Raw genomic sequence first — 17586 nt, 5'->3', positions numbered from 1 at the left:
ACTTTCCTTTTTGTAGATCCAAGGAGTTACACGCCGTTATCTCTTTGAATCTTCCTTATCTATATTGGGTAGCTTGCTGATCTGAGTTTAAGTTTGTTATCTGAGTGAAAAATTTGAGAAAGAAAAATCAACTTTATTTTGCACACAGACAGATTGTGAAAAGTTTGAAATTTATTTATTTATATAAGTAGCCAAGGACGTGACTGTAGCCCACAGATTTGTTGTCATTATTGCCATACTACCAGTCAACCTGTTTAGTCCCTATAGTACCCAGAATTGCTAGCAATGCTGAAGGCGGAAACTTTCAAGTCCTACACTAAGAGGGTAGTGAGAAAATGGACTACCAAAGAAGGGTTCTTTGGAGACTATGACTACGCTTACCTTTTCATTCCTGACATTCCGTTTATCACCAAGGAGCCAAAGACCCAGCCCTTCTTCGGACTCAACTCAGACATGCCTCTTCTCTTGGGGTTCATTCTTGGGTTCCAACATGCATTGGCTATGTTGGCTGGGGTGGTGACTCCACCAATAATCATTGCCAGTGCTGCGAACCTCGATGCTTCGTTACAAGAATACTTGGTGTCAGCCTCGCTTATTGCGTCGGGAATTTTGTCTGCTATTCAAATCACCCGTTTCCACATCTTTGGGACTCCATACTATCTTGGTACGGGGCTTTTGTCCGTTGTAGGAACTTCTTTCGCTACCATTTCCATTGTGGTCAATGCTTTGCCCATGATGTATTCCAATGGGGAGTGTCCAGTAGCTGAAGACGGCACGCAGTTGCCATGTCCAAATGGCTATGGCCATATATTGGCTAGTGGTATTGTCTGTGCCTTGCTTGAAATGTTGCTATCTTTCATGCCAGCTAAGATCTTACAAAAGATCTTCCCACCTTTGGTCACCGGACCCGTAGTTCTTTTGATTGGTGCCCATTTGGTTGAATCTGGGTTCCAAGATTGGCTCGGAGGCTCCGGCTGTGTAGGTGAGGTATGTGCTGTGGGTTCTAAAAATATCACCTGGGGCTCCGGGGAATTCATAGGGTTGGGTTTCTTGGTCTTCGTTTCTATCATTATAGCCGAAAAATTCGGTTCACCCATCATGAAGTCCTGTGCTGTTATTTTTGGTTTGTTGATTGGATGTATTGTAGCTGCTGCCTGCGGATACTTCAGCCATGAATCCATTGATGCTGCTCCAGCTGCTACTTTCATCTGGGTGCATACTTTCAAGTTAAAGGTTTATGGACCAATTATATTACCGTTCTTGGCCGTGTATTTGACACTTATGATGGAAGCCATCGGTGATATTACAGCTACTTGTGACGTCTCCCGTTTAGAAGTTGAAGGCGAACAATACGAGTCGAGAATTCAGGGTGGTATCTTGGCCGATGGATTCAATGGTATGTTAGCTGGCTTAATGACCATTACCCCAATGTCCACTTTCGCTCAAAATAACGGTGTAATTTCCATCACCAAATGTGCCAATAGAAGAGTTGGATACTGGTGTTGTTTCTTCATGATTATCATGGGTATCTTCTCCAAATTTGCGGCCGCCATTGTCTCTATTCCAAAAGCTGTTTTAGGAGGTATGACTTCGTTCCTTTTCTGCTCGGTTGCTGTTTCAGGTATCAGAATTATCTGTAGCACGGAATTCACAAGAAGAGACCGTTTCGTGTTGACCGCTGCCTTGTTGCCTGGTCTTGGTTCTATCTTAGTGCCAAACTGGTTTTCTAACGTCTTCACCTACTCTGGTAGCAACAACTCCTTGCAAGGTTTCTACAACGCCATTATTCTTGTTATGGAAACTGGGTTTGCCGTCACTGGTTTCTTGGGTGTTATCCTTAACTTGTTGCTTCCTCAAGTCTCCGACAACATTGAAGAAATCAACGAACTCGTTTTGGAAACTGTTGGCTCTGCTGACCAAAGAGGTATGGAGAAGTTTGCTGAAAAGGAAGGTATCCCACTCGAAGCTATCACTTCCAACCCTGGTGTGCCATTAGATGTCATCAGATCTCAACTTCGAGCCCCCGGCAAGTCGTCATCTGACAGCGACACCAAATGAGCTGCTGTAAATATTTAGTTTGTGGGAAAATCGTCTAGTTAGTTTGGGTTACGATTTGGGCGAATCTTTCCAGATCGACCCACTACAATTGTTCACTTCGTCTGTATCTTTATTGTTTAATTTGACCTAATAATTGAAAGGAATACATATTTGTAGATCTATAGCTTTCAAGTTAACATATTGCAAATTATGACACTTGCAAAATTGAGTATTCCGAGGTCAAATCCTGATAGCATTCATGCTTTTTATGTAGACAATTTTCAAGTCATACGGATCTTAACATGAAGTTCATGAAGGGATCAATATTGTACAAATTCAATTTTTTAGCAGCTACAAAATACTTCGATATAATAATATCTATTAAATTTTATAATTTTCCTTTCACGAAAAATAATCTGAATAAAATACCTAATTAATATCCAAAAGATCTAACCAATCACCATCAGAAATCACCTTTTGTTCAACCCCATATAAATCTAATTCTCAGATGATTATGCATATACAAGACGCATTTATTCTCCATTTCAGAGCGATTACGTTTTGTGGACATTTATCATTTATAGATTAGCCGCTAGCCAACCGTACGGCGGCTGTATGTCATATCTGATGGTTCAGAAGAGTTCGAGATGAGCGCATCTAGCAGTGATCAGAGTTGAGGAACTTCCACCTCAGCTTTCTCGTTTAAAAGTCAAATTTTGGGTTCCAGAATTTTCACAGCGTTCGTCAGTTTAAACTGAATATGGAGAATGGATCCGAGGTTGACCCAAAAAATTGTTTTCCCCAGTCTTTTTTCCAGCCGGATTTATAGTAGGATTTCTATGAGCATACACCAAGATCTGGGGTTCGGAGTACATGAACACATTGCAAACGATAGAAATCAGCAAGAAAATTGCACCAATTATACAAGATAATATACGGCTGATTATGAAGATTCCTTTCTCGTTTTCGCCGGTTCTCTGCCGTTTCTGACCCACTTTTTATCCTGTTGCATGTTCAGAATTGACGAACCGATTTCATTTTTCACCACACATTATCAAGTGCGGTGCATAGGGAATTTCACTCTAAATTTATTTGAACTAATATTTATATATTTATTTATCCACAGATTGTCCTCTAGTTTTCATCCCATAATTTCGCATATACCCCTACATTTGTATTTATACCTTTCATGTCTATCGCCGCCATTTCTCCCCTAACCAGCCAGCTAGTCGAAGTTTCCAAAGGTGGACCTCGCCGAACGGTTCCGTTATCACTTCTTCTCAGTCTCAACCAGTTGTTGAAAAAGTCCATTTTCTCGAGAAAATTCTACCAGGAAATCAACGACAAGGTATTGGCGAAGTCAAGCACTGTAGACACAAACCTCTATTTCATCTGCTACTTCACTTTGCTTGTTTCTGCCATTTTGAACAACAAGAGCCACATCAAACATTTTCTTCAGACCCAAAAGTACAACTTGATTCAAGTAGTAAAGAAGGTTCTTCAGAACACTTTGGGCGAACGTGCTTCCGACTTGACAAATACAAACAACAAGTTCGTCAACAAATTGTTCTCGACCCCAAAGCCGGTGTATACCGAGGGTAAGCCATCAAAACTTGCTGTTCACTTCAAGGCTATCAGCTCGTATTTGGCTGATATCAGAATTTTCAACAGACTCACCGAGTCGATCAAGTACATGCCTTGGATCATTGACGAGTATAGAGCGTATGCAGACCCTTCTAATCCTGTTCCTAAGTTTACTCGCTTTGTCAATTTGCTCCAATCGCTCAACTGTTTGGCTTTAGAATTGCTTGAAAACGCTGGTTGGATTACTGACCATAACTGGGTTGGAACTGGTGATAATGCTTGGTGGTGCACCGAGACTTACATCTGGTGCTCGAGAATCTGGGGTGCTTATCTTGTAATTGAGATTCTAGAGTTAGTCAGAAGAAACCCTGTAGCCAAATGGGATTCGAATTGGAAAATCGCTATGTTCAAGCAGTTGATCCAAGTTCCTTTGGTTCTCCATTGGTCTTTATATGATGGCTGTTTGACTCCATTCTGGGTGGGAGTCTGTGGTTGTGGTGCTTCTTGGTGGGGCTTCAAAGACATGTGGAGCTCTATTGACTTAAGTTGAGCATAATATCATATTATTTATTAGAATATAGAAGACTTACAATAGACACGAGACTGTTGTAGAGACTTTATACGTAAATGTAATCGTATGTACAGTCAAAGATGTAGAAGTTTACTAACAGACATTATCATAAATAAAATACTAATTCTATTTAATTCTTCATGAACAGAAATCATTTATTGTCAGCAACACTACTAATGATACACTCTTATGACGTTACCTAATCTCTGTAACGTCTGCTGTCTTCCTTCGCAGCCTTCTTCTCCATTTCATCCCAATCGTCACCTTCACTTTCTTCATCACCACTGCCTTCACTTTCAGAGCCTCCACTGCTGTAGTTGTCTTCACTTGCTTCTTCACTTTCGACTTCTTCGTCACTTGGATCGTCATCAGATGCCTCGAACTCAGACTCTTCATCTTCTTCATCTTCTTCGTCAGAATCTCCTACACCAGTCAAGATACTCCAACCGCCGTCAGCAAAGAATTGATATGGGTCAGCTTGCACAGTCTTCAAAATGGCTCCCCAGTTCAAGTTCATCTGACCTTCACTCAATGGAATATCAACATCAGTTAACCAGTTCTTCACATCTTCCAAAAGTTCCATAGGAATAGTATTTACATGGACTACTGGTTTAGAGAAGTCCTTGAAGACAAAAACCATATCGAAATTCTTCAAACCAAATTGCACTCTTTCCAAGTGGGCCAATTCGATTTCTTCCAAGGTGACAACTAAGTAGGGCGGATCAATCAACTGAACTAAACAGTCACGAGTTGGCATACACAACACCGATGACCTGAAGGGAACACCCTGGAATCCCAATTCACGGAACGGAATATCCAAGTCGACTACATGATTGGAGGAGCCAGCAATGAGTTCGGCAAAAGCCTTGAATTCCTTATCCAAAAGTGCCTTTCTTCTTCTTTCTTCTTGTTCCTGTTGTAATTCATCTTCGTCACCGTATCTGTATCTTCTTTTACGACCTCCAGTTTCATCGAAGGCAATATCACTGGCCTCACGGTAGAACTGAACATCAAAAGTTTTCTTCTTACCAATCATGATTGGACTCTTCAAGTGGCAATGAATCAACACAATCAACTCGTCTTTACAAGGCTGAAAGAACAAGTGCTTGATGTTGCTAAAAAGAAGATCAACTTTCTGGTCGTTTTTGAATGAAGACTGGTATCTCAAACCGTTTTCGTGGATCTGCAAGATTCCACCGATCTTTTTCGTGTCTGGCTGTGGTCTGATGAAAACATTGTCCAACTTCTTCATTCTGGAGCCCTTTAACTCGATCAAATTGGCCTGGCTAATGACGTCGGCCATCTGCTTTCTTTCCAGTTCTCTCTTGACCGATTCCTTCTTCATTTCCTGGATCAACTTGAACACATCGACCATTCTCTGGCGATCACGAGATCTCAACGTTATCGATCTCAAGAACGAGTTATCAGGTGAATCTTCATAGGGTAATTCAGTTCTTCTTGAGGCATTGCCTCCAGCACCAGGGGAGTTAAAATTCAATCTTAAATATGTGTAGTCTCCTTCTTCGTTCTGAGAGCCGTTCTTGAACGAATTGATATGGAATGGGACAGGACGTCCACAGATCGGCAAGATAATGGTCTGGTTCTTAGGATCGACATGGATCTTCAAATCACGAACACTAGCTGGGATCATCGATTCTCTGACATATGATTCGTATTTCTTAAATACTGGCTTAAAGTCAGAACTATCAGTAGCATCAGCTTTGGAGAACCTGGCCAAACCTTCCTGTTGTCTTTTCTCATGTAACTTGCTCTGTAATTCTTGACGGACCTTCTCGGCATTGACATCGTCGGCTCCGCTGGATTCATGTCTTAGTTTCGATTTCAAGATCTTCGAGTTGGCCTCATTGACAGCTAATTTCTTTTCGATCTTGATATTCTTTTCCGATTTCAACTTCTTTTCCTCATTCTTGGTTACGTCATCGTCTTTGAAGTAGAATGAGATCTCTGAACGTTGCTTGGGCGATTCAGTAAGCAAGATTGGCTCAGATTCACTAACTTTGTAGGTGTCTGTTAACAAAAGTGCATAGTTCTTCAACTTAGGGTTCTTTGTCTTTTCGTTGACCAAATTCGTGAACCCAATAGCAAGAGAAATGATCTGGCCATTGGTCAACTTTCTCTCGTTCTTAGCATTTAAAATGAAGGTCGAATCTCTGAATTCAATACCAGTCAACCAGCCTACGTTTTTGGTGAAGTGTTCTACAAGTTGAGGCTTTTCGGCTTTGATGAATGCTATGGCTCCTTCATAGACCTCTTTGGCGAGATTTCCGTCCTTTAACAAGTTCTTGGTGATGTGCTCCTGCAACTTAAGCAAGAAGTCGTAGTTAGCCTCGATCTCGGAAGTGGGATCAATCAAGAAAGTTCTACCGACATTTGAGCAATACGACTTGTAACGTAATCCAATTGACGACAAAATCACACCGTCACCCACCAACGAATCTTCGGTCGAAACAGCGCTGGGTTTCAAGTCGAACTTGCCTCCGCTCTGAATAATTGGTGAGTAACACCATTCAAGCAATTCGTGATCAAAGTCCCTGTCAGACTTCAAGAGCTTTTTCCCAAGAGCCGACTTCACGATCCACTTCTCGTCATCAATTTTGTCTTCGATTCCATCTGTGAAACGGGCGTTGGTGATCTTCTTTTCTTCATCTACAACTGTCATCATCTCGTTAGCAAATGTATCCATCATCACTACGGAAGCATTTGCAGCCACTTTCGTATTGGAAAACTCCTCAGAATCTTTCAATTCCATGGCACGTGAAAGTAGAAGAGTGATATCCTTAATTTGAAGCTCAGGGGCAGAGGAAAGAGCGGCTTTCCACTCATCTACAAATTTGCCCTTGTACTGATCCTTGATCACAGACCCGTATTCTGGACCATTCTTTTGCAATTGCGCCACCAAATCTGTGAAAAGCTTCTTCTGCTGTTCGACATCTTTTGTGCGTGACCAAACTTCAACTTCACTCGAGTTGGCGGTCGGCTTCGTGGTCAAGTGCTTCAAATACTTAGCCTTACCTTCGGAAGTGACTACAATGAGCTTCTCGCTCGTGATATACATCACCGTCTGCACGAACTCATACCCCAACAACCAGTTCTGCAACACTGTCAGCTTCTTGTATGTGTTTTCTTCATCACGCGTTCCTACGATGATGACAAGCTGGCCGGGAACGGTGGCTTTTTCTTGCACCATGAACTTTTGGATGAGCGAAAGTCTCTTGTGGAACGACGAGGCGTCGATGTGGACATCAGAGGAACGACTCATGGTGATTTATCTGCTTCTGATATCTCCCGCGTATGTTTCAGAGTGCTTTCCGTCCCAAATAACACGCGATATGGGCTATTGAAACAAATGAGACAGTTGGTGAAATTTGAACATTTCATCAAAATCATTTTCAGGATTGTTGAATAAAGGAATGCATATAGACAGACAATATATGCAGGTATACTATATCGGAAGATGAGAAAGTTGATGCCGTAATTAATTTGGCGAAATTAGAAGGCGTGAGTGTAGAACTCGTTAACAATGGAGGTGGGGGTGGTAGCAGTAGATTCATAAGTTTTTTCGGAAAGAAATAAGGAAAGAAGTAGGCAATCAAGTGATGTAAGTGGTATTCGTTACAGTGCGCTTTAGTGCGCATTTCAGATTTGATTATTTAATCGTAGAACGCGGCCTTACTTCATCCTGCAGCGCGTAATGTCTATACGCGACTTCTGCAAACAATAATATTCAAGACGTGGAAGTGGCAGATCACTTTCTTCTTCTGAGGTTCAACGAAGAGTGCTGTCTCTATACTGCCATTCAGAAATGTTTAGGTCTACCAAAAGAAGAACTGCCGGCCGTAGGAATTTCGAGGAGATTGCCAGCTATGGCTCGGGCGCGTCAAATGTCAAGTCCGGGTTATATTCTCAACGTCTTTCATTCTATGACATTCCACCTCTAGAAGAAATAACATTGGAAGAGTTTGAGATGTGGGCCATCGACAGACTCAAGATTCTTATCGAGATCGAGTCAGGCACTGCCAGAGGCAAGCTGGCACGAGAAATCGAAAGTTCGATCAAGCCAATGTTGATGAAATATTTACCACTCAACAGTTCTGGAAACGACATGTTGAACGAAAGACGCAAAGACCACTACTCCCATTATATATTGCGCCTTGTATTCTGCAGAAATGAAGAATTACGCAAGAAGTTTATCAAGAACGAAACGCTTTTGTTTAAAGCGCGCTACAATGCTCTTCAACCTAAAGAGCAACACGAGTTTATTAATCATTACCACGACAAATTGAACTGGAAGTATATAGACAAGGACGAGAAAAATGCTCTTTTCGACGATTTGTATGCTGCCACGGGAACAGTGATACGGACGATGTTGATGGTAGACGGAGGAGAAACTATTAGCAACGACCAACTCAAGCAACATATCAGAGTGAAAGAAAACTTCATCAAGCTTCCGTTTGAAAAAGTGCCTGCTTTGGTGGCCGGAAGACAGCTTTACTTGAGCAAGGGTGACGTCTATGTTCCTTCGACTTTACAATTGAACTTGTTGGCTGTCGAATTTCAAGAATCTCTCAACAAACAATTAATGCGTACTTTCCAGGCTATACCCCGTTTAGAGGAAGACGACCGTTTGTTGCCTCTTTTGAACCATTTGGCAAACAACTTCTCGAGTCTTCAATTCGATTCATATGAAGCTGATTCAACACAGGCTTCGGATATCCATGCCGGTTCTATCACCACGACAGCTATTACCAAACACTATCCTTTGTGCGCTACACATTTGCAGAGAAATATGCTGCACAACTCGCACTTGAAGTATACGGGTCGTCAGCAACTTGGATTATTCCTCAAGGGTATAGGTCTTTCTGTGGACGAAGCGTTGAAGTTCTGGGCCTACCAGTTTACCAAAAACGGCTCCGGCATGACGATGGAAAAATTTAACAAAGAGTACAAGTACAATATTCGTCACAGCTACGGTTTGGAAGGTGGCAGAACGAACTACAAGCCATGGGACTGTGCAACTATTCTCTCCAAGCCCAAACCAGGCAAGGGAGAGTACCACGGCTGTCCATACCGAGACTTGAGTGCCGATTCGCTTGTTTCCAACCTCAACGAGATGGGAATTAGTGATCAGCTGGAAATCAACACGGTATTGGAAGACGTGAACAGAAGAGAATATACGGTGGCGTGTACGAGAGTGTTCGAGCTTACACACAAAGAGCAGATGGCCAACCAGAAGAACGCCGAAGGTCTACATATCAGTCATCCAAACTTGTACTTTGATCGTTCCAGACAGTTGGAAAGAGGTGAGAACAAGACTTCGGTCGCTGAGCTGGTTGCCGTGAACTAAAAACGGTTGCAAAATCGATACGATAAGAACAAGAAATCAAATAGTGATGCTTCATGAAGTTTCATCGGAGAGAAAACAATACCGAGATAATCAATGGCTCATGAGGCATTCAATATTCTTTTTGTGTCCAATCGTCAAGGAGCTTAATTTGATTATTCCATGTGTTTGATATGCTATTATTGTTTGATTTTTCTCAGTTGCCTGTTGTTCTCGGCTCAAACTGGCATATAGACGAGTAGACTGTAGTTTCATAAGGGTATGTATCTGGGCTGCAGAAGGATCTGAAAAAATCATGAAACAACGCGATTTGTCAACAATAACAGTGAACTGTGGGCTGCCCAAATGAGAAGTATACACTGTATAGTACGAATGAAGAGATTTCACGAGAATCCCACGAAGGATAGCCAGTAGATCATTTATTTCTTTCAAGCACTCCAACTTCGGCTTTTGAGGTTCTGGATCTTTTGTTTGCCACGGCATTGCTCTTTTTGTGTAGATTGTTGTTGTAGCTTCGTTCCTTGTTCCTGGCTCGCTTAGTACAGCACCGGTGACGGAACAGGAAAGAGGTAAACAGAACACGATAAAATATCATGGAACACTACGATTGTGTTCAGGGGTCAGGTACGGATAGATGGCATTACGAGCTGTGGAAGCAAGGGGATAAGGCGAGTTAGTCAATCGCTGTCATTGTGGGGAGAATTGTGAAACGTTTGAAGGAAGAACTGCGACACCTCTGAAGTTAGAGGGAGCTAGGGAGAAAAGTGAGATTTAGTGAGGCTTAGTGAGAAATCAGCTACCCAGAACAGCGAGCATGGAAAATGAAAAACTTGCTGAGTGCCAACGACTAGCGACAGCCACAGCAACGAAAAAGTAGACAGTTCCCGAAAGCTGGCCTACTAATGACCTGCAAACGGTGATGGTCCAGATTGATACACATTAGTGACTTACACAAAGCCTGGTGCAACAGAAACAGCCTAAAAGAAAATTCTCGCTAGCGCTCTACATTCGCTGTTGTTACAATTTGTGCGTGCCGGTACGAAACACTTCTGCAACAGCTCCACTACCCACACCTCCAGGGCTATATAATCGGGGCATCTGCTGGTGTTTCAAGATGGCAGTCCGATTTGTTTCTTTTGTGCAACATTGAAACAGAACAGTAATTTCGTAACGACGAGGAATTCCCATTTCCAACGAAATACTGCTAGCTTCTGTTTCTTCTAGTGGGCTTGTTACTTTTACTGAGTCTCGCTGCCGATCCTTTCTCGCTAACCTTAGCACTTTACAGTCTCGCTAAAACGAGCCGCTAATTTTGTTTCTCTTTTCACGGTAGTCGCACTGGAGGTGATACATTTTCCACGTCAGTCCTAACCATCTCCTTCCTTCGTGTCCAAGACTTGTACTCTGGCTCCGGTGTCTCTTTCTGACCGCCTAATTCTGCCAATAGCTTCAGAAGTTTCTGGGCTTGAATTCCGCGTTTTTTGTTGCAAGTCCCTCTGGTTGACCCAGGAGATTTCGTTGAAAATCGTGTTTCATATTTTACATTCCAAGACTTGAATTTTCAATTCTTACAGAGTACGCAATACGAGTTGCAACGTCAGACTCGATCAGTTCGTATCTCTGGTTCATATTGTGATTCTCACATTGTTTCAGTTGAGAAAATACTGAATATTCATTTCGTTGAATATCATATTCAAATTAGTTGTATTAATTCATATTGCTATATTGATATCACACCATTATATCATACCCCCTTCCACTACATTCTTGTCCATATTCATATAAATCATTACCACCGTATTCGTCTATCATATAATTCAAGAATATCATAAAACTTGGATATCAAAATTAACCGTTTCAGTCTATCATTATATATAATCCACCGATGAACATAGAACAACCAGAACAGGCGCCAGCACGGCAGATATCGTTCAATGTATCGAGCCATTACCAAATTTTGGAGATAGTTGGCGAGGGAGCATATGGAATCGTTTGTTCAGCCATTCACAAGCCTCTGAACCAGAAAGTAGCCATCAAGAAAATCGAGCCGTTTGAGAGATCAATGCTTTGCCTTAGAACACTAAGAGAACTCAAGCTCCTTAAGCATTTCAACCACGAGAACATCATCAGCATTCTTGCTATCCAGAGACCTGTGAGCTACGAGTTTTTCAACGAAATCTATCTTATACAAGAGCTCATGGAAACAGACTTACATAGAGTGATCCGCACCCAGAAACTCACCGATGACCATATCCAGTATTTCATCTACCAGACACTTCGTGCCCTTAAGGCTATGCATCTGGCCAATGTGTTACATAGAGACCTCAAACCGTCAAACTTGTTGCTCAACTCCAATTGCGACTTGAAAGTATGTGACTTTGGCCTTGCCCGTTCCATCGCTAGTAGTGAAGACAATTTCGGGTATATGACTGAATATGTCGCGACCAGATGGTATCGAGCACCAGAAATCATGCTCACTTTCCAGGAGTACACCACGGCTATCGATGTCTGGTCTGTAGGCTGTATTCTCGCCGAAATGCTCAGCGGTAGGCCTCTTTTCCCGGGCAGGGACTACCACAATCAGCTTTGGCTCATAATGGAGGTCCTTGGGACACCTAACATGGAAGACTACTACAACATCAAGAGCAAGCGAGCACGAGAGTATATCCGATCATTACCGTTCTGCAAAAAGATCCCGTTCCAGGACCTCTTTGGAAACATCAACCCCAACGTCCAAATCAACCCGTTGGCCATAGACTTGTTGGAGAACTTGCTTATTTTCAATCCTGCCAAACGTATCACAGTAGACGACGCATTAAAACATCCTTACTTGAAGCTCTATCATGATCCAAATGATGAGCCTGTTAGCGAGAAAATCCCCGAGGACTTCTTTGACTTTGACAAGAGAAAGGACGAGCTTAGCATTGATGATTTGAAGAAAATGTTGTACGAAGAAATCATGAAACCTTTATAGACATTAAAGTATAATAGGAGTATAAGGTAAGTATTCTACAATAACTATTTATACTAAATTATTCATGAGATTCATGAGATTCACGAGATTCACGAGATAAATATTCATGCTATAGGGATTCATATGTATTCGTAGGTGTACTGTAGAATGGTAGATGAATAAGATGAACCGAGGATCGCGATTGAAGTATCAGATAGTAGTATTCTTTTCAGCAGGATATACTACGAAACAATTCACTAACATTCTGGTTGTCTTTTCGTGCTCATACTACATTACTACTTCTACTTAGCAGACGTCACTATACAACCAGGCTGAGTCCATTTCTTGGTCAAACACTCTTAACAGGATTCACGGTTTGGCGCCTGAACACGAAAATTATTTTTGCACCATTCCGCGCTGAACAGCAAATTTGCAACCGCGTTGCGCATTTTGGTGGCACCGTGTTATAATTCTTGTGCTACCGCGATGCGGCTCATATCGGTATGCTCTACCGAGACACAACGAAGCATACAGGGCAAAGTACTACTGATTTACGTCTGATTCAGTCTGGTCCAAACATTCAATAATATATTCCATACGAACTAAATTACACGAGCCGTAACATAGGAGAGAGCAAGATAGGACGTCCTATCTATATAGTACAGCAATAAAAAAAACCAAAAAGTAACCGTGAAAAAAAGAAGTAATTCTAAGCATATCCAAAGATAAAATCGAGCATCAAGACAAATCCTATAGATATTATCGTCTGAGTAGAGATTATTTCAAGACATTCGAGGTATCTCTAGAGTAATCACATAGATACATAGATTAATACCAGAAATCACATAGAGACATCCACGTCTACTAGGTAGAGTTCTGAATTCTTGTAGTCGTAGAACTGAAAGTCTAAGATCTCACTTTTTTCTACTAAACAATCCACCCTTCTTCTTTTTCTTTCCTTCTGGCTTCAAACTGGTAGCACTATAGTTTCCAGCCTGGTAAACCGGTTGTTCGACGTTGTTGAAGTTGATCACCGGTCTAGCGCTGGTGCCAGCACCATCCGTGTCTGCCTGTAGGTTGTAGTGAGGAAAATCTTCGTGGAAGCCCCAGCCCAAACGTTGCGACTCTAACTGGTCACGGTAGCTGACTTCACCAGTGATAGCATATTCAAATCCTCTGATGGTGTCCAAGGGTCTTTCGTTTCTGGCACGAGTAGGGTTCGACATGTCGGACTGCTTGATATTGTTACCAAAGATATCCTTCAAATCGTTTGAGTCCTGTGACAAGTACGAAGGTCTTCTGTTGCTGTAGTCTCTGGCTGCAGCCTGTTCAAAAGGCTGAGCTTCGTTGACAGCCGTAAGAATGGGGTCGTGGACGTTGACCGAGTGCATCTTGTAGTGCTCCTCATCTTTGGCAGAGATTTTGAGCTGGGGAGTTTTGTTTGCTGCTGACTTTGATCTGAAGATAGCCATTGTGAATGTGGTCTAGAGAGCTTTTATGTGTGCAAAAACGAAAGCTAAGATACTGGATCTTATGGAAATAGACTGGATTTGTGGGGGAGAAAGTCTGACGAGCTAACTTAGAAGATATGTATTGAATATCAAGTTTAGCAGGCGTGGTGTCGTGGATTGGTAGTACTTCTGTACTTTAGTAGCGTAATATATATTAGCGAGAGCTTATACGCTTGTAGGAGTATCTAGGAGACTAAGACTTAGCGAAAGAAGCTGACAGTAACGGAGAATCAGAACGTTACGAAAGACAACAAAAACGAATAAACAAGAAGAAATCAACAAAAGTTTGGGAAAAGGAAATGTATAAGAACAATTTTAGAAAAAGGAATAAATCAAGGAGAAAAAAGAGGAAAAAGTAAGAATATTTTTCTGGAATTAAGAGCTCGAGCAAAGGTGTGTCTAATTATAACCGGATATATTAGGGAGGTTCCATGCTATAGAGACCAGAGATAACTCATGGACATTCTGCTGACTGGCGGTGATACCGTAGTTGTATCGTCGCTATACCCCAGAAAACCCGTTGGATTAAGATCCACACGGTAGAAATTCGCTTTGGAGCTGCTGGTGAATGTGTCAGTATGCGTGCGAATCGGATCGGCGAAGATTAGTGGAAGAAGTAGTTGGCTAGCGGCAGCTTCTTGATTATTTTACCGAGAGCTATAGTGAGAGAATCTCCATGCTACGGCTCTCTCTACCAGTCATTATTCTGCCACTACCAAGATCTTCACTTGTATCTTTGCTATCAACTTCTTCGTTCCTCCTGCTGGCCCATCCTCTGCTCTCTGCTCTCCTTCTGCTCAGTCCATCCCTTCAAGCCTTGTCTGTTTCTGCACATGAACCCGTGGCAGGCTGTGCTGCAACGAAAATCGGCGCCGAAATGTGTCAATACCGACAATGCGTCAGTAAACCTCTCGCTATTCGGAATGGCTTGAATCTCCAGGGAATTGTAAATAATGTATCTGCTACAATTGCCTGCCGTCTCTGCCACACAAAAACCAGGCCCGTATTCGAGTATCTTTTGCTTCCCTTCAGAGTCGTGCCAGCCTACGCGTTGTCTCTCGCTATTTCCCAGTCGTTGGGCCCTGAAATCTCTCTGTATTGTCTCCCTGCACCATGCAATTAATATAGCCCCACAATACACAAAGCAGTCTGTGGTGCGCCGCCCGGCTGGCTCATGGACGGCGGCGCGAGCATAAGGAGAAAATGTAGCGATTAGAGAGCCAATCTTGGGCTGTTTTACATGGCCCAGTTTGCGTCTCTAACCTCGAAGTCTCTATCTTTCTATCACTGCTATTTTCAATTTCGCAGCTATTTCTATACTGAGATCGAAACTTTTCGTTCCACTTGTCTATTCTTCAAGTTCCCGTCTTCTGCTCTAATTCCGCAATATATGAGCCCGTGCTATCGCTTGAAAATCTCAAATTAACTTCACTTAACATCTTTTTCAGATCTACAGGTGATAATTGAACCATCATCCAATACTCTCTCGCTACTACCCACTGCTTCTCAAATTTAGTGCCAAAAGTTTCGCTATTTTCGCACTTTCACGTACTCACAAGAATCTCACAAAATCTCAAATTTCTCGCTAACTCCACTCTCTCACTAAATCACTATCATACAGAATGGATATCAATATATTTTTCATTCCTATCTCTACATTCCCTAAGTAAACACACAGAATGAGCGAAACGGGCCAACCTGCCACTCCAGTAGCGACTCAATCGCCTCCAGCTACACATTCAATTCCATCTACGACAGAGAAATCACAAGGTTCCTCTGTAAATTCACAAGTGTCACAGACCTCAGCTAAATCAAAGAACTCTCCCAAATCACAGACGATTCAGTTCGTTTCATTCATCTCCAGAAACGACAAGCCATTGTATATCCAGTCTTTTGGACTCGTTCTGAGTACTTCCAGCGAGTCAGACTCCTCGTCTTCGCCGAGTTTCGATGCTGAAAATGCCAACAAATTTCTCAAGTACAACTTTCTTTCACATATGGCTCTAGATATATTTTCATCGCCTGCTTCTCTCAGCATGAGAGAACAGCAATCGCATCTGGCAGAGGCCGCTTCCGGAGTCCTTCTTCTTTTCATCCAAGACGAGATCGCCGTTTACGGCTATGAAACAAACAACGGCTTGAAAGTTGTTGTTGGAATCAGCAACTCTCCGTCAATATCAGAGAGTAATTCGCATCGTAACATCAAGAATTTGTTTCTCGATATCCAGAAGTGCTATTTGAGGACGATTTGTAACCCCTTCAATAATTTGGGATCAGATGTAGACATAAACGAGAACGAAACCATTCTCCAGACACCGACGTTTGACACCAATATCAAGAGAATTGTCAACAGATGGAATGAGCTCTGAAGAAAATCGAACTAACCAGGTAGAGAAAGAGTATAAAGTACATATAGATTTCGCTACAATAATCGTATTGACCAACTATTGGTTCTTCAAGTCTTTCATTGGCAAAGCAATTCGGATCTTCTGGTGAAGCTTCATAGTTATCTCTTTCTAAGATACTTGCATTAATACACAGATCTAGTCTATAATTCGTCAACTGTCATGAGTGAGATGACTTCTGTAGTCGTCTCAACTTACTTCTTCCGGTATTCTCTACCACTTTTCCTACTATTCTTCATCTATTCATAGCAATAGATTTCTTTCTGTTGAATCTTGTGTGCTCCCCTAATTCTCTTGTTGCTAGATGTAATTTTCTCTACATTTCTTAAACTTCACTTCAATATCACATTGGCACCTCTCAATTCCAAATATTCCTGGTCTACTCCCGGTGGCATGTTCTTGATGATTTCCTGGTATATCTCAACGTTGTGAAAACGTAAACTATTGGCTGGGTTCTTGTACTTCCCTCTCAAGCCGGTAATGTCACAGTAATGCTTCTGTGGAACCAAGCTAGGAGGAGCAGCTACAGAAAACCACGTAGGCGTATCAAACTTGATATTCTCCTTGGTCTGGAGATACTTCTGTTCATCTCCGATTACTTGTCTTGCTGGTTTGTATCTTCTAGCAGGCGGTCTGAGTCTGTTCGGATTCTGCTTGAACGAATGAGGTCCCTCGGCGATTTCCGAGAGCTTATAGAGGTCTACCGGCTGCTTTTCTGGAGCTGACATTTATGACTGGTTACAAATCACAAGGAATCCCTGAACGTATGTAATTTTTCAAATTGTTGATGTATTCTGTGGATCGAGTCGCGGTAGAATTAGTGGGAATGTGAACGTCCCGGTACTGGAAGAAAAATAGTGAGATTTCAGCCGCACCGTTGTAGAATGCAGATTTTCATGATCCCGAGACTCCAATAAAGACGATTAATTTATGCTAATGAAATGGGAAATCGGAACGAGAAGATTTTCAGCTAAGACAGATTTGGAGTGCATTCTATCATAATACGTCATAATCGCTAAAGCGAACCATGTTATCTCATATATTTAGAGAGGTCATTATGTATTCACTGGCAAGTTCCGGGGCCAGTCATTTTGCGCGCATTTCCCATTAGCCACACCCGAAATTTCCTTAGCGAGCTTAGTCTACAAAATATAGAGGATGGA

General features: G+C 42.1%; 8 protein-coding genes across 8 annotated transcripts; 5 read left to right on the top strand and 3 right to left on the bottom strand. All coding sequences in view use genetic code 12, as the record gives it.

Annotated features, from left to right (window-relative positions):
• Positions 1 to 285: 285 nt before the first annotated feature.
• Positions 286 to 2058, top strand: UAP3 (Uric acid-xanthine permease (UAPA transporter); the record flags this gene model as incomplete). The annotated part of the gene is made up of 1 exon (XM_001387667.1): positions 286 to 2058. The coding sequence occupies one exon, from the start codon at positions 286 to 288 to the stop codon at positions 2056 to 2058; it is 1773 nt and encodes a 590-aa protein (XP_001387704.2).
• A 1168-nt stretch (positions 2059 to 3226) lies between these two features.
• On the top strand, positions 3227 to 4209 carry PICST_86597 (predicted protein; the record flags this gene model as incomplete). Its single annotated transcript, XM_001387666.1, has 1 exon — positions 3227 to 4209. One exon carries the CDS (start codon positions 3227 to 3229, stop codon positions 4169 to 4171), a length of 945 nt encoding a protein of 314 aa, XP_001387703.1.
• A 68-nt stretch (positions 4210 to 4277) lies between these two features.
• On the bottom strand, positions 4278 to 7542 carry SPT16 (global regulator of transcription). Its single transcript, XM_001387254.1, has one exon. It carries the CDS (start codon positions 7470 to 7472, stop codon positions 4392 to 4394), a length of 3081 nt encoding a protein of 1026 aa, XP_001387291.2. The 5' UTR covers positions 7473 to 7542; the 3' UTR covers positions 4278 to 4391.
• Positions 7543 to 8015: 473 nt separating this feature from the next.
• On the top strand, positions 8016 to 9557 carry PRI2 (DNA-directed DNA polymerase alpha, DNA primase subunit; the record flags this gene model as incomplete). Its single annotated transcript, XM_001387665.1, has 1 exon — positions 8016 to 9557. The coding sequence occupies one exon, from the start codon at positions 8016 to 8018 to the stop codon at positions 9555 to 9557; it is 1542 nt and encodes a 513-aa protein (XP_001387702.2).
• A 1882-nt stretch (positions 9558 to 11439) lies between these two features.
• ERK1 (Extracellular signal-regulated kinase 1 (ERK1) (MAP kinase 1) (MAPK 1)) lies at positions 11440 to 12528 on the top strand (the record flags this gene model as incomplete). Its single annotated transcript, XM_001387664.1, has 1 exon — positions 11440 to 12528. One exon carries the CDS (start codon positions 11440 to 11442, stop codon positions 12526 to 12528), a length of 1089 nt encoding a protein of 362 aa, XP_001387701.2.
• Positions 12529 to 13421: 893 nt separating this feature from the next.
• Positions 13422 to 13979, bottom strand: PICST_34041 (predicted protein; the record flags this gene model as incomplete). The annotated part of the gene is made up of 1 exon (XM_001387253.1): positions 13422 to 13979. The coding sequence occupies one exon, from the start codon at positions 13977 to 13979 to the stop codon at positions 13422 to 13424; it is 558 nt and encodes a 185-aa protein (XP_001387290.1).
• Positions 13980 to 15697: 1718 nt separating this feature from the next.
• Positions 15698 to 16387, top strand: PICST_28080 (predicted protein; the record flags this gene model as incomplete). The annotated part of the gene is made up of 1 exon (XM_001387663.1): positions 15698 to 16387. The coding sequence occupies one exon, from the start codon at positions 15698 to 15700 to the stop codon at positions 16385 to 16387; it is 690 nt and encodes a 229-aa protein (XP_001387700.2).
• A 147-nt stretch (positions 16388 to 16534) lies between these two features.
• IES6 (Ino eighty subunit 6) lies at positions 16535 to 17157 on the bottom strand. The gene has a single exon (XM_001387252.1). The coding sequence runs from the start codon at positions 17149 to 17151 to the stop codon at positions 16756 to 16758; it is 396 nt and encodes a 131-aa protein (XP_001387289.1). The 5' UTR covers positions 17152 to 17157; the 3' UTR covers positions 16535 to 16755.
• Between the last annotated feature and the right edge of the window lie 429 nt (positions 17158 to 17586).

The sequence above is a fragment of the Scheffersomyces stipitis genome, chromosome 1 (assembly GCF_000209165.1).
Source record: "Scheffersomyces stipitis CBS 6054 chromosome 1, whole genome shotgun sequence".
In the NCBI taxonomy this organism is placed as follows: domain Eukaryota; kingdom Fungi; phylum Ascomycota; class Pichiomycetes; order Serinales; family Debaryomycetaceae; genus Scheffersomyces; species Scheffersomyces stipitis.
Note: the sequence above shows the minus strand (reverse complement) of the source record. Positions and strands in the feature narration are given on the sequence as shown.